The sequence below is a fragment of the Peromyscus leucopus genome, chromosome 20, assembly GCF_004664715.2.
Source record: "Peromyscus leucopus breed LL Stock chromosome 20, UCI_PerLeu_2.1, whole genome shotgun sequence".
Classification (NCBI taxonomy): Eukaryota; Metazoa; Chordata; class Mammalia; order Rodentia; family Cricetidae; genus Peromyscus; species Peromyscus leucopus.
Window position 1 is genome coordinate 24,200,867 of NC_051080.1, and position 14,889 is coordinate 24,215,755.

Here is a 14,889-nt window from a genome sequence, read left to right on the forward strand (position 1 = left end):
AATGCTGGATATGACTATATGGATTACACCCTGGTACAGGCCTGGGGAATTCTCCTAACCAGCAGCCCAAGGGGAGACCCCTGAACCTCCTTCTTAGAGGTGACCTCTTACCCACACAATGGAAAAAGAAAAAAAAAAGTACTTCATGGCAATTTGCATTTAAAAAAATAAAGGCAAATGGGCAAGTCCTTGGAGGTTGATGTTTTCGTGAGGCTTGCTCAAGCATACAGGCCCTGCTGCCCCCAGCTGAGTAGTGGCAACTCAGCAATGGATTTGGAGGAAGTTACATTATACTACCCATTCTCTGATGCATGTATAGCCAGGAGTCGGTTAGAACAGAGTCAGTCCAGGGAGGGTAGGAAGGAGACGAGTTGGGCCCCAGTGCCTGGGGCAGCCCATCCTGAACTGTGTGTGGGAGGTGGAAGACACACACTCTGTCCACCTTATCTTGGCGGGCCTGTGACCATTCTTGCTGTCTTCTCCTTTAGAAAGGGAAGTGCTAGGGTTGAAAACCAAGAGTCCCTCGGAGTGCCCCCTGCATCTGACTTGAAAGGGTACTGGGGCACGCTGTGCCCCTGTTCACAGCTAGCAACGGAAGGACCATGAGCCTATAGTAGAGGCAGCTTCCTGGCTCTGCTTTGGAGAAGGTAAGCAGCTCCTTTGTTAAGAGCCCACGGGTGCCATGGAAGAACAGTAGCCTGCAAGAGGGCAGCACCTCTTTTGTGTGAAGCCCTCGGTCGGCATGCAGGGTGGTTGTCTGAGCTTTATGAATTCTGCCCAGTCCAATGCTACAGGGCACCAGGAGAGACACTATCATCTCTTCTAGGAGGCCTGAAATCGAGTGTGAGGATATGAGATGGGAGGAAGATGTGTCCTGTGGTATCCTTGGACTCACCTTGCAAACCCTGTTGGCTCTCTCCCTTCCGACTCCCTACAGGGCCTCCACATAGCATTTCTCACTGACCCAACTCAAACTTTTCAAAAAGAAAACTGCGGGCATTAGGTAGGACACAGAGCTGCCCCTGGAAACTCAGGTGATGCCTTCCCTCTGCTCGCCTATGCCCCCTCCACCCTGTGCCCAGTTGTTGGAGGACTCTTTGAAGCTCTGGCAGTCTGGCTCAACCTTGCTTCTTGACACATAGCTGAGCTTGGCCACCTTGATTAACCCACAGCCCTGGCTTCTCCCCTAGAGTTCTGGTCTATCACAGTCTTCACTAGACAGGAGATTTCTTTATCTTCAGCAGGATACCATGGAGACAGTATCTAGATTAGTAAAGCAGCTGTGACCACAGAACCCTCCCCACCAAAGACTAGCTGTGTGCCTGGGCAGGGGGAGGGTATAGGATTTATCATGGACTGGCCAGCATGATGACCAAAAGCTTAGCTTTCAGAATTAGATGGTTTGGGTTGGGTCTCTGTAGGCAGCTAATGATATGACCTGCATTCCTTTTGTGAGCCTCGGTTTTACCAATCTTAAAATAAAAGGATGGAGTCCACTGATCTCAGAGTTCTCTCTCAAAATGACAACACTTTCCAACTGCCAAACACCCCACCTTTTCAAATGTTCATTATTGAACATTTGAACCACAAAGTGAGGGACTGGTACAATGGAACACTGATACCCACTGCCCAGTTTCAACAAGAACCATGGTCTGCCATTGTCCAGGCTTTCGGGGGGGGGGGTTCTACTGCAGGACTAAGTTAAATAACTCTCCAGGGAAGTCAGACTTACCATCAGGGTTGGGTAATGGTCTCTCCAAAGGTGGAGGTGCAGATTTCATGCTGTTTCCCATCTCTCTCTCTCCTGGGGCTGTGGAAGGTACTGGAAGCCTGCAGTACGAGAGACACACACGTAGAATGAAGCGCACCCAGAGTTCCCTGAGTGGAGAGTGACCTAGTTCAGAGCACATGGTGCATCATTTCTCAGGCAGCCTGCTTCTTGAAAGGCGGCTGTTTTTTATGTCAAGATGCGATTCATGAGTGTTGGTTACAGAGGCACAGCTCAAATGCTTTTATCAAGGGGATGACAGAGAAAAACCACAGAGAAGGAAGTTGCTTGCAAGTGCTGTTGGTGGCAAAAGTTTCCATTCCTCTACACCATTGCTGCGCACGCAGAGCAGGGGTTGCTGGAGAAGTTGAGCGGTGTTTTAGGTAGCCCCGAAGAAGCTGTGCTCACAGACTGTAGCCAACAGCTCTCACAGCCCAGGAATTCAGGCACAACACACTTAGGAGCTGAAACGCTTCACAGCCTGAAGGGGCAGGGCCAGGCCAGGCTGGGGGTGGGATTTTGGTTTGATTCTTTCTTAACTGTTTGATTTTCCACACCTGTGTTAACAAAGGGTGGCAAAGGCCAGCTTCATGACCATACCCTTTACTTGGTTGGTGTATGCTTTCCATGCTGATGAACACATTCACCTCTACCATAGCTTCGAGCATGGCAAAGCCTTGTGTCCTTAAGAAAACACACTCAAAGGGGGAAAATAACTGATCCTAAGTCACATACAGGTAAAGCAGCAGGTGTCTCGGTTGCCTCATAGTGGGGTCTCCTGGAGCCCCACACTGATTACAGTGCTGTCACTTGCTTGAGAACCAATAACCTCCGGCAAGCGGTTAACATGTTCTTGCCTGCTCTTGGGGGTTTTGGGGCAGCTTTGAGTAGTTGCCATAAAACTAAGTGAGTCAACACCAGCGAAACACACAACATGGCCTGATTAGTGAGCATCATGTTGACAATTCAAGATTCAAAGTACAACTTCAACTGAATGTACATGGCTTTCAGGCCACTGCCAAGCTTCTAATCTCAGAGCCATGCTCTGAGAGCAAAGCCTCTGAGGGGAAGCAGAGAAAGGTCTGCACTACTTCCTACTTTTGGAGGAAGGGAAGCAGGTGGTGGAATCCCTCATCTATTAAGAAGCAAGGAGAATGAAAAGGACATCCCCTGCCAGGGCAATGGACAGTTCTGAGGCTTCTGACCCATACTCAGCCCTGTGCCAAGGACCTCAACAGCATATATGCATCATTCAAACTCTTTCCAGTTCTTCTCAAGTGGTTGTGAGCTGTTTGAGAAACCTATGTTTCTAAGATTCAGAGGAAGAGATAGGGAGAGAGGAAGCAAGGTAGTAAAAGGGAACAATTGAGGGAGAGAGGAGGAGAAGAGAAAGGGAGGGTGGAGAGGAGGAAGGAAGGAAGGAACATTCGAATCTTGCATCTTTTTCATATAAGAAAGCCGAGGTGCGTACCAGCGAGACAAACCCAGAGCTGGCCCTCCCTAGACCTGGGCCTTCTGCTCTTACCTCACTTGCCAGGTTCTGACATGCTATCCTCTCTTGCCTTCTCCTGACAAAAGGCCGGAAGATCCCTGTGAGCCACCAGGAGTCCTGTTACCTCAACAGCACCATAGCATAGCTTACCACCTCACGGCGCCTCCGGGAAGGGGTTAACTCACCACGTAAAAGCTTTTATTTGAGCAGAGTGGCAATGCCCAGAAGCAGGGGAGCTGGGGCCTCCCTGAGGAAATAACTGAACAATTTGATTTAATCTGTGACAGTTTTCTACAGTGGCTAGAGGTGGAGAGAAGGTGCGAGAGACTAATTGCTTCTAGGAAGGAGAAGAAAAGGGCAGAAGAGAGATGAGTTAATTACCACTGGCCCCGCCTATTCCTGACCTCCTTCCCCTTCTCCATGGAGTGCCTCCTCCTCAGGGTCCCGGTGGAAGGACTGCAGTGACTAGTCACCATCTTCTCCCCCGAGTCCGGGAGCTAATGCTATTCTGTGTGGCCTTTAGCCTCAGTTTCCACTTCTGAAAAATGAGGTGAATAGGAGAGTGATTGTCTCCGGAGAGTGAGCCTTTTTACCCCACTTGATTCCAGCAATCAAGACTCCGTGGCTCTTGGAAGATTATTAATAAGAGAAAAGAGCCATCATCGTTTTTTACAAAATCCCACTGGCGAGAGTACGAATTCTGTCCTTATATTATTTGGGAATGCAGGGAAGGTAAGTGGCATGTGCCAGGCTACCTTCACACGAGCATCCCTGGGAGCAGACGCTACTTTTTTTTTTTTTTTTTTTTATCCTAAGAGGGAGGTCAGGGGCTGGCCCAACTGCCTCAGGTCCTGGTGTAGAAACTCCATCATTCTTGACTTCAGAAAGCCTCCCTCTGCTGTGATCATGCTGTTGCCTGTCCTCTAGATGACACTGGACAGTGCATGTCTGCCCACCGAGTGGTTCAGAGGGAGGAGCTGCCAAAGGGAGTGTCTGTGTGTCCAGCAGCCCTCCCTTGCAGGTCTTTTGCTTGCTCAGCTCCAGCCCCCTCCACTGAGGGTCTACATCAGTGCCATTACTGCGGGGATCTACAGCTCCCAAGCCTTCCACTCTGGTGACATCCCACAATAGGACATGTGTCTTTCCTACATGGCACACCTACTACCCATGTCTGCCTGTGGAAAGGAAGGTTATCTGTGTCAGTTTTCAGAACATCAAAGAAAGAAAGAGAGCATCAGGAACTTAAACCAGGGGCAAAGCATGGTCCACCCTGGAGGACACATAGGACAAAAGCCTTGGCCACAGCAGGCATGACTGTAAAACCTAAGAGGCCAGCCTTCCTCCCTTTGGAGTAAGATATCTCTTCTACAACATGACAGCTAAAAACTCATTCCTGTAGCCATCTTCTAAGGTTTGGAAGCCAGAGACTACTAGTCAGGAGCCTCAGTGTCCATGCAACATGTCACCCCTAACCACAGCAGTGACACATGAACAGCCACCAAGCAGATCAGTTTTGCTCTATGCTGCAAAAAGTTACGCAATGCAACAACTGACTGTGCTTGACTGTACACCTTGTCCAGCCAACCGTGATCTGAGATTTCAAAACTAGGCAGAGGTAATGCAGAGGTAAAAGAACGTCAACCTGTCTCCAAATCCCACACTCTCCCCACTTCTGGGGACTTGCCCTGGCCTCCTATCCTTCCTTCCTGGTCCAAGAAGAAACAGCAAAGGGATTCTTCAAAATCATCCAACCAAATTTGGCAATCATAAACTTTAAGGGGAACTAAGCGACAGGAAGGCCAAGGGGTCTATTGGAGAAAACACAGCCATGACTGGAAGCCTAGGCTTGGAAATCCACTATGGGAAGGAGAAGAGACAGAAGAAAAGTTCATGAAAGCTTGCTGCTGTTTCAAGGTGGCGGGGTGTGTGTGTGTGTGTGTGTGTGTGTGTGTGTGTGTGTGTGAAGATGATTCCAGGCTTGCCAGCACTCAGAACTGTAGCACCAGAGGTCAGAATGGAAGGGACACTGGTGACCATGCTGAGGGTATCATACATTCATTACCTATTTATGGTCTTGCAACATACCTCAGGCTGGCCAAGAACACGTGATCCTTTGCCTGAGCCTCTGAAGTGCTGGGGTCACAGGCATTTACCCCTGTGCTCAACTTCATAAAAAAAAATGTAATAGCATATGCATGCACTGACTATATCAAAGCAGCCTGTGAAACTTCCCCAGGAGTTTCCAAGGGCTCTCTCTGGGTGTGAGTGACATCAGAGGTGAATGTGTGAGCTTCTGAGGCACACATCTCTGTAGCCTCCACACATGTCTTATGTGCATGAATTGGTTTTGTGCCTCAAAGCTGGGCAAGACTCAGAGAGCTCCACAGGAGGGTCTGCAGAGCGGAGTTAGCATTAGTTCATGTCTCCGCTCCCCACTTGCTGGCTGTGTATACTCAAGGCACTTTTTTCACCTCTTCTGGGTCTCTACATTCTGTTCTCTTATACCAACTTTAGATGGAAATTGTTAGGGTTGTTCGGGGGAATTAAATTGCTATTCATAAGTAAAGCAGGGGTGTGTTTGGTAAATAGTAACCAAAACGTACCAATGGCTGGTCCTTTGTGGTGCCAGTCATTAACTAACTCACCATGCCAGCAGAGCAAATCAATCACTTTCCCTTTCTGGGCTACATCGCCTCATCTACCCCATCCCTGCCCCCAAGGCATGACTGGCCTCTGTGATTCCATGTCTGCTTGAAACTTGTTCAGTGATGCTTAGGGTCTGACAGTTTGCTTCAGGGAAAATAAGAGCTGCCACCCCGGAAGCTTAGTGCCCGGCTCCACTGAGAGCATGGCAGGATTTCCCTGGGTACCATACCACATCCTGGCTTTAATCAGCAGGTGTTTCTCCCTGAACAGATGTAGGAGGCTGCCAGGCAGCCTGTCCTATGATACCTCCATTCCTTGCCCACTGCTCTGTCCTGCTGCCTATTCCTGTTTCCAACACAGAGGAGGAGGGCTGGGCTACTGTCTCTGTCTCCTAGGGTACCAAGTAAGGTTGAAACTTACACAGCTGAGGTACCTCCTGATGCAGTCATCCTGTACCTGACTCACAGATGGAGTGTGAAAAGCCTGCTGGGAGAGTGACTTAGGGTCCTCCCAGATAAGTCAACCCACATCCATGCTCAGCAAGGGGCCAAGGACAGTTGTGAATGTGGCAAAAAACTTACCTAAAACATTATGAAACCTTTTTTTTTTTTAAAATAACTTGATTGCATGAGCATGAATTTTATAGACAGAAGCATTGCTTTACAGTGTGGGAAGGACTAGACATGCCTGGTCTAAGATGGTTGAAACCTGTTGGTTTGAACGTGCTATTTTGAAGGAAGTTTCCCCGGGAGCTCAGTATACAAAGCAGTCAAGTCAAGTTGCTTCTTATCTCAGATACAGCCTTGTGAAATGCAGGTTCAACTCTAGGAGAAGGAGGCGAGAGAGACTTCCAGGGAGATGCTAACATGTGCACAGGAATCCGGGCCCCCAAACTAGCAAGGATGTGATTTTTTTTTTCATGATGTCATGTTTCCCAGCAAGAGTTCCTTTTGCTTTTCATTCATACACGTGAACCACCAACATTACTCACAAACCTATCAGCAAGATAGAAATCTGAGTTCTGCCCAATGTAACATGCTCAGATGATGGTCCCTTCCCTATTAGTCAGCTTGGCTAGGACCTGGGCAACTGCTCTCCCACAAGGCCCAGGGCAATTGTCACAGTTGAGGGGGCACTCTGGGCACTACCATGAGGAGGACTCTGACGCTAAGCAGTTGGCCGAGCGTTGCGTCATGACTGTCCATTGCTCGGTTGTTTCTTCCCTCAGACCCAGAGCACAGTCCTCAAGGAGATCAGAAGTAGATAAGACAACAGCCACAGTGCACCAGACAGCCATTTGCAGTGGCCTGGTCATCACTTAACAATCCGTGCTGAGAAAGCCTCCAGTTTGGAGTGTCTGACAACTTCTGTGGTGCAAAGTGTCATGCTGTGACCTAGTACTGGCTTCCTGCTTTACATCTCTGAGTGTGTAGGCCCAGTGGGCCTCCTGGCAATACTAGCTGGCTCTGGAAAGCTGAAACCAACAGCCTATAAAGTGACAAAGAGTATACTTATTATACCATGAGATTGGTTCACATGGCATCCATTGAAGTATGGCATGTACTTTGACTCAGTCCCTTCCTTCCTTTTCCCGATTATTGTCCCTTCTGTCTTTCATGGCCTGCATATATGTATGGGTGTACATGTGTGAGTGTGTGTTGTGTGTGTGTGTGTGTGTGTGTGTGTGTGTGTGAAAGAGAGAGAGAGAGAGAGAGAGAGAGAGAGAGAGAGAGAGAGAGAGATATCTAGGTTCAATATAAGGGAGAAAGTATAATATTTGTCTTTCTGAGTCTGATTTATTTTGCTTGATATGCTGATCTCCAGTTCTATTTTCCTGAAAAGAGCCTAATGTCAGTCTTCTTTATAGCTGACTAAAACCATTGACTATGGATGGATGGATGGATGGATGGATGGATGGATGGATGGATGGATGGAGAAGCCCAGGTTCTTCATACCCATGTTGATGGATGTCTAGGCTGGTTCCTTATCTTGGCCATTGTGAATACTCCTGCAGTAAACACAGATATACAGGTCTCTGTGTTGTTTGCTGACATGGAGGCCTTGGGCCCACACTCAGGAGTGGTAGAACTGAGTCCTGTTGTAGTTCTGCTTTTAGTTTTTTGAGGAAGCTTCATATTGATTTCCACATTGACTAGACAGTTTACATTCCCACCAAAAAAAAAAAATCAATGAATCTTCCTCCTATCAGTCTGTGAGGAATCCCTCCCACCTGCAAACATCCTCCTTAGTTTTCAAAGAAAAGGAGACAGCCACTGTGTGGAAAGCCCCCATTATGCTTAACATTCTCTGACTCATTTGATACCCAGAGAGCTCAACTTACAAAGGAGGAACCTGAGTCGCAGAGAGCTTAAGCTACTTGCTTAAGACCACACAGCTCATTCAGGGAAGACTCAATTTTAGTGCTTACTTTTTCTCACTCCCAACTCTAACTCCTTCTGTCAGGTTGATCCCAGCAAAAGAGCATGTCCTACTAACTGCAGGTGCTTTGTGAGCTGGGCTTGCTTGAGAGACCCTGCAGAAGATACAGAGGCCTGTGGCTGACTGAGTCTATCATGTCTGACCATTGGCAAGCCCATCCTACTGCACAGTGCCTAGCTAGAGGTGCTTGTACTCAGGTGTTGTTGATTCTGTTGTGAAATCATGTGGAGGGTGACTGCAATCCTGAAATGAAGACAAGTTAGATCAATTTCCCTACATTTTACTTTCCACACATTACATTTCCTTTCCACACATCTTTAGCACCCACAGTGGGCCAGCTAGAGTGGGTGCTGGGCAAGCTACTATCCTTCCTTGGGCAGCCATCTGCTGCTTCATCAAAAGTAGGCAGACCAGATGGAGAACATCCCATGCTCATCACAGGCTGGGGCTCATGAGTCTCAGAGACCTAATCCTCAACAAGGTCCTGGGTATGGGTGGACATATGTTGAGGACTTCTGATGTCTTATATGCAAAATACCACCTTCCTGGACCTCCACAACTCCATGTAGCATGTGATATTCTGCTCAGACTTAGGGCATTGCTCAGTAAACAGAGGCCAGAGAAATTACTCAGCAGTAGTAGAGGCAGGATGTGAACCCAGACCTCTGCCTCCAGAGCTGGCTGCTACCTCTGATACCCTTGAGCATTAGGAAATGGCAGAGTGTGGCATAAAGCCATGTCACCCCAGGGCAACTTTCTAAGGATAGATACAAGTACTCTCAATGGAAAATAAAAGCATGATCATGCATGCATCTGGTGCCTAATATGTGCACAATAATTAGGTGCAATGAATGAACATGTTATCCGCATGACCCCAGGTTGTGTTCTGCCAAGAGATTAGAGACTCCACAAAGCTCGATTTGACAAGAAAAGTAAGGCACAGTGTTCTTGAGGCACCGTGTATAGCTGTAGCTGGAGTTACTGTAGTCAAACGTGCTCCTTCCTGAATCGCTCTGGGATGGGAGGAAGTGGTTAGGACATGATGTACTTAATTCCTTTTCAGAAGCTTGGGTAGATTGAGAGAGGAAGGAGGCCAGTCACATGTATGACTCCAGTGTGTATGTACTGAAAGAACAGATGTATAGATGGAAGTATGGGTGAGTGGATAGATGGATGGGTGGATGGATGGATGGTTGATTGAGTAAGTGGGTGGACAGATGAGTTGAGGGGTGGGTTGATAGATGGATGGGTGGCTAGGTGGGTAGGTGGATAGATGTGATGGATGAATGGGTGAGTGGGTTGGTAGATTATGAATGGATGGACAGACAGACACATAACTAGAGGTACTCCCATGTTCATTCCTCAAGTACCTAACAAATGGTTTGATCTGATTTGCTGAGGATTCTTAATGAGACTCTTCAGTCCAAGCCCATGGCAGAGCTGTGGTAAATAAGTTTTGCTTAATAGGAGATAAGACATTACCACTCAGCCATCTCTATGAACAGAGGAGATAGATGAAGGATATCAGGGGAAAAAGTCATTTCTAAGTTTAAGGATGCTCTGTCATCCTCAGCTTCCACAGCCCAGAGAGAAAGAGATTTTTCTTTGTTAGGAACAGAATCAGTTTGCTGAGACGGGCACCCACTAATGAGGTTTCATTCTGCCCAGTGGAGCAATAGCAGAGATCTGTCTTCAGAAAAGAGAGAAGGGGTCCCACATCTTGGCTTTTCAGTTTGGCCCTGATGTTCTTAACACTGCTAGCAATTTTCTGTTATTAATGCCTGTGGAATTAGGTAGACTTCTCCTGGCTCAGGAATAGTGTTAAGAGCCATGGTTGGGAACTTAGCATCTCCTGCATTTCATGCATAACATGCACTTCTTACAAACACCACAGAAGTTAGGCTTCTTCTGATAAGAAAGAAAGAAAAAGAAAGAAAGAGAGAAACAAACAAACAAAGAAACAAACAAACAAAGAAACAAAGAAAGAAACAAATAAATAAATACACAGACATTCAGAGAGGCAAAGGAATTTGTCCAGAGTCACCCAGTTCTTTGGTGACAGACTTGGAATGCCTCTCTAAGTACTCCAATCCTAGAGCTGTTTGACATCTAAATGAATGTCAGTGTGTCTGTCCACAGGTTATCATTACCCTTCTAGAGTGTTTTAAGCATCTTGAATAGCATCCGTTAACTAGAAATTATCTACTTACAACAGAAATTGCCAGAACACTCATCCCTCCCACCCCAGCACAGCTCAGTTGAATAGACTTGCAACTCTGTTCTTCTAGAAAACCTTAGAACAACAATCTGCAAACTATGGGATGTATGTCCCCTAACACTAAAGCACCACTGTCAACAAAGACCTTTGTCCTTAGTCTGTCACACTCACCAAGGCTCTTCCTTCCCACTCTCTAAGCACTTAGAGCTCTTAGCTGCTTAGATTTCCCTGCCAGCTGGATGACTTCAGTCAGTTAAACTCTCCGAGCCTCAATTTTTCACCAGTCACAAGCAAATTAACAACTGTAGACTTACAATGTTCTGAACATTGAATGAAGGTAACTCATTATTTTATCTTCCATGGTCATTTTGCATAGCAAACATCTGCTGATGTCCCATATACAGCCCCAGGCAGGCCACTCTGAGACTTCAGCCCATATGTAGTCCTGTGCAGAGCCACCCACACAGGTCACTCTGAGGCTTCAGCCCAGATTTTTCTCTGACACCAGTTTCTCTCAACATGCAGGCACCCGCTTAACATGCAGCAGTATGCCACATTTCTTAGGAAATTGAGTTTCCCACATTTCTTTCATTTATAACATTTCGTGACTTCAAAATTTATATGCATTTCATGTTGGCCCTCTCTTTGGCTCTTCCTCTCCCATCTGCCTACTTCCTACTTAGATAATTGTCAATTATCTGTGCCACTTTCCCCAGGAAGATTCTAACTGCCAGCCTCCACATGGCACTACTACTGTCATTCAAGGTCCTCTGTACCTTTGGTCACAATGGCTGGCTGAAAGCCTTCACTGAGTACCTACCCTGTATCTGGACCTCCCACGGGCACTCTCTGTATGCTACATCCATTCATCCCACCACCAACCTCTGTGTGATCCAGGCAACACTATTTCCATTCCATAGATGAGAACCTGGAGGTCTATAAGTGGTTTAAATGGCTTGCCCATGGTGACTTGCTCAAGACAACACCGCTGTCACCTTCTAGCTGTTTCTTGAGTCAGACAGTCAGTCCCCTGGCAGGAAAATGGGCTGCTGACCTGCCTGCCACAGCACTCCTTCCTTCATATCTAGCTGTTCAGCATCCTCTGAGCAGTCACAGGACTAGGAGGCAGGACTTCACCAGTACCTTTCCCGGCTCAGATTCAGGGGTCCTTCTCTGGCTCCCAGAAGCACAGCCCTAACAGCTGTACTTCAGAGGGCTCCTAACATCTCTCCCCTCCCTGTCCCCGCCAAGGTTCCCTAAATACCTTCAGATGAGGAGCATGGCCTCTCCCGGGAGTTGGCAGCAGAGGGCCACCAGGCGTGGGGTCACCAGCTCTCCATCAGCTGCTGCTGCTCCAGGCTGAGTGGGCCACACCGGCTTGAAAGGGAGCACCGGCGTAGCCCATGTTATCAAGCGAGCTCCAGAGTTGTGGTTGCTGAAGAGCTGAGCACTTCCTCTGCTGAAACAAGGAAGGCAGAGGCGCGGGGCTGGCAGGAGGGCAGGTTCCTGTTTTCACTAACCCACAGAGCAGACTTCTCTCTGCAAGGACGATGGGGAAGAGAAGGGCCTTATTAATTCCTTTACAAAGCACTCGAGAATATAGGCAGCTTGATTGTAAATGGCCGGGGCTTACAGGAACTCACTTTTTCCCTCTCTCTTTCTAATTAAAAGGCAGATGGGGCTGTGAATTTGCCTGTGTATGTCCCCAGAGCTCACTGGGCCCAAGGAGGCTGGGGATAGCTCACGGCAGCTTTTCTTCCCAGAGTTTCTTTCATTTTCACGGCTCTCTTGCATCACTGCAGAAAGGGCCCAGAGCAACCCCTGAAGCTGAAGGTCTGCCATAGGCTAGCTTCAGTGGCCAGAGACCTAAGACAGTGGACAACTGCTCCTATGCACAGCAGAACTGCCCAGCAGCATCCCTGGGCACAAAACCCACCCCTGCCGTGGTACTGCCAGGGGAAATTAAAAGTCTCTTGCGATAGAGCTTAACACAGAGAAGGGAGTGATGGTAGGTTGGAGCAAGGTGTGATCCGTGAGGGATCCCAGATTCAAGGAGAAAGAACGGGAAGCAGCTGTGTTGCCCTGAGCAAGTCATTTTAACCACTGGAGGCTTCCATGTTCTCATCTGTGAAATGGATGGGACATCCACACACTTCAGTGCTCTAGGACACCGTGATAAGGGACAGTCTTGTGGAAGAAGGGTCTAGTTCCTGGGCAACACATGTGTGCTGACATACATGGTGGAAAGTATCGTTCTGAAACAGTTCACTAAAACAAATACACTCAAGGGAGCAGGGAGAGGAGAGGTGGAGTGACAGAACTTCCATGAGGATGCCAATGACAGTGGATGTGTGTGCATTCCACTCTTTCAATTTTTCCCATGGTTTGGAATTAGAATATGCATGTGTCTTTAAATAATATGTTGTTATATGTGCACTATATATAGGTTGATAGTGTGTGAGTCTGCAGCAAGGAAACCTATGGGCATGCCGGTAGGTGGGAGGGAAGCCTACTTCTGATCAGAAAATGGCCGATGGCAGTGCCAGGAGGACCTTCCTACAAGCCGCTCTCTGCCGTTCCCATTCCCAAAGTAGAAAACTCCTCAGAGAATTCAATGCTATCCCTCAGTCCCCAGCTAGTCCCTACAGAGCCAGAGTAGAGTCTGAGGCCTATGACCCAAGGACCCCACCCAGCGAGGCCAATGTAGAAACTCAAGACAGTCATTTAGAAACCTCACTGGGTGTCCTTTGCAAAGATAAATGACAAACAGTGGGGCAGCATCTAAATTTAGCAGTGCTGTGTACTAGACAGACTCAGCTGGCTTGTGAGAAGCCAGCTCCGGGCAGAGCATGCTGGGAGGGTGCAAGCAGATGGTGTAAAAGAACTTGGTGGAAGTGGCCTAGAGTGGGGAAGAGCAAGCAAGTGGAATCAGCTGAAGCGGGCTTTCCCCCACATGCACACTGAGGAGTGACAGAGTTTTGGAGGGAGGGGGACACTCAGAAGGCAGGGGTGAGGTGACAACTCTTTAGCATGTATGCAGAAACCCTCAGGCTTGAATGAGTGCATTCCTGTTGCTGGCGTCGGTTTGGTTACAGTGGATGATCAGAGCTCCATCCAGTCACTAGGATTCAGCCATGATGTTGAATGCATGGAAGTCCTGCCTTCCCAGAGCTCCCCTTATTAAAGCCATCGGAGACCTAGAGAGCAGCTCACAATTACAGGGCAGCTCTAAAGGAGACACAGTGGGCACTGGACAGTGTCCACAGGTGATGGTGGTGGTGGTGGTGGTTGGGGACAAGGTATATGTCAGGGTCACTGGATTATTACCCCAGGGGTTCGATAAACCCAGGACAAACTAGAGTGAGGGGTTCACAGAGAAGAAAGTGCTTCTACAGAAAAGTGGAAGTAAGTAGGGAGGGAACCTGGAGAAGAACCCAGAAGAGTCCTGGGGCCAGTTCTGCAACGCACTGCAGGATGAGGCTGGATTTCGTCTTTACCGTGGGGTTTTCATTCAAGGTCATTAATGCATGGAGTCAGCACAAAAGCAAAGACAGGAGATAGCCTTCCAGCAGCCTCAAACTAAGTGTGGAGTCAGCCAGGCTGAGCTGTGCTGGCAAACGATACCTCCTCTCAAGAGGTCACAACTGAGGAGTCCACAAAGGCACTCAGGACCATCTGTGTCAGATTTCCAGAGGGCTTTGCAAATTAATTAGCTAGCAGTGCCCAGATAAACAGCCATGGGGGGACCCCAGACTGTCAGCCATGAGTGAGCCAAGGATCACTCAATGAAGTGGGACAGTGTGGTTTCTGCCTGTGCTACTGGTGACAAGATGTCCTGTCAGGAGTCAGCTGCCACAGTCCCCAAGTGGAGCCGGCAGACTAACTGGAGCAACTCAAAGCTCATCTCTCCAGCTTTGGTTCTCCTGGAGGCTGCAGGCTCAGGAAGAGATACATTGTAAGGCAGTTGGACATTGCATGTCAGGGGTGTGGGGTTATCAGCAGATCCCAAGTTTGGGGAGGTTGGGTTTTATTTTCTTTCTTTCTGCATAGATAGTGAGAAGAATAGATGATGGGGAAGCCAAGCTTCGGAGCCAGTAAGCATGCCTTATATAGAAAGAATCAGGTAACAATGTACTTGGTTAAGCTGTTCAAAAGCACATAGATGCCTTTCCTGCCTGTGTGGACACCCTGCCTCCTGCAGATGTGGCATCCCTGAACTACCCAGAGCTCATCTGGTCCCTGTAGATTTCAGAGCTCCCCCAACCAGAAGTGAAAACTCCCTCTTGGACACCCCTGGGAGTTGTTTTCGCAACATAGGAGTCAATG

General features: G+C 48.1%; 2 protein-coding genes across 3 annotated transcripts in view; one reads left to right on the forward strand and one right to left on the reverse strand.

The window, feature by feature from the left end:
* The window catches only part of Tg (thyroglobulin), a 186,998-nt gene that overhangs the window by 136,613 nt on the left and 35,496 nt on the right, over window positions 1–14,889 (forward strand). The gene's annotated exons all lie outside the window — the stretch shown is intronic.
* Window positions 1–14,889, reverse strand: part of Sla (Src like adaptor) — a 50,639-nt gene that overhangs the window by 20,299 nt on the left and 15,451 nt on the right. The window contains exons 2-3 of one of the 2 annotated variants that reach the window (XM_028876009.2): window positions 11,828–12,102; window positions 1,733–1,830 (exon numbers count right to left, since the gene is read on the reverse strand). In XM_028876009.2, coding sequence (XP_028731842.1) covers window positions 1,733–1,793 — 61 coding nt within the window. In that variant the 5' untranslated portion in view covers window positions 1,794–1,830; window positions 11,828–12,102. Of the gene's footprint in view, window positions 1–1,732; window positions 2,223–11,827; window positions 12,103–14,889 lie in introns of those variants that run through there. The other variant, XM_028876006.2, reaches the window with a different exon arrangement.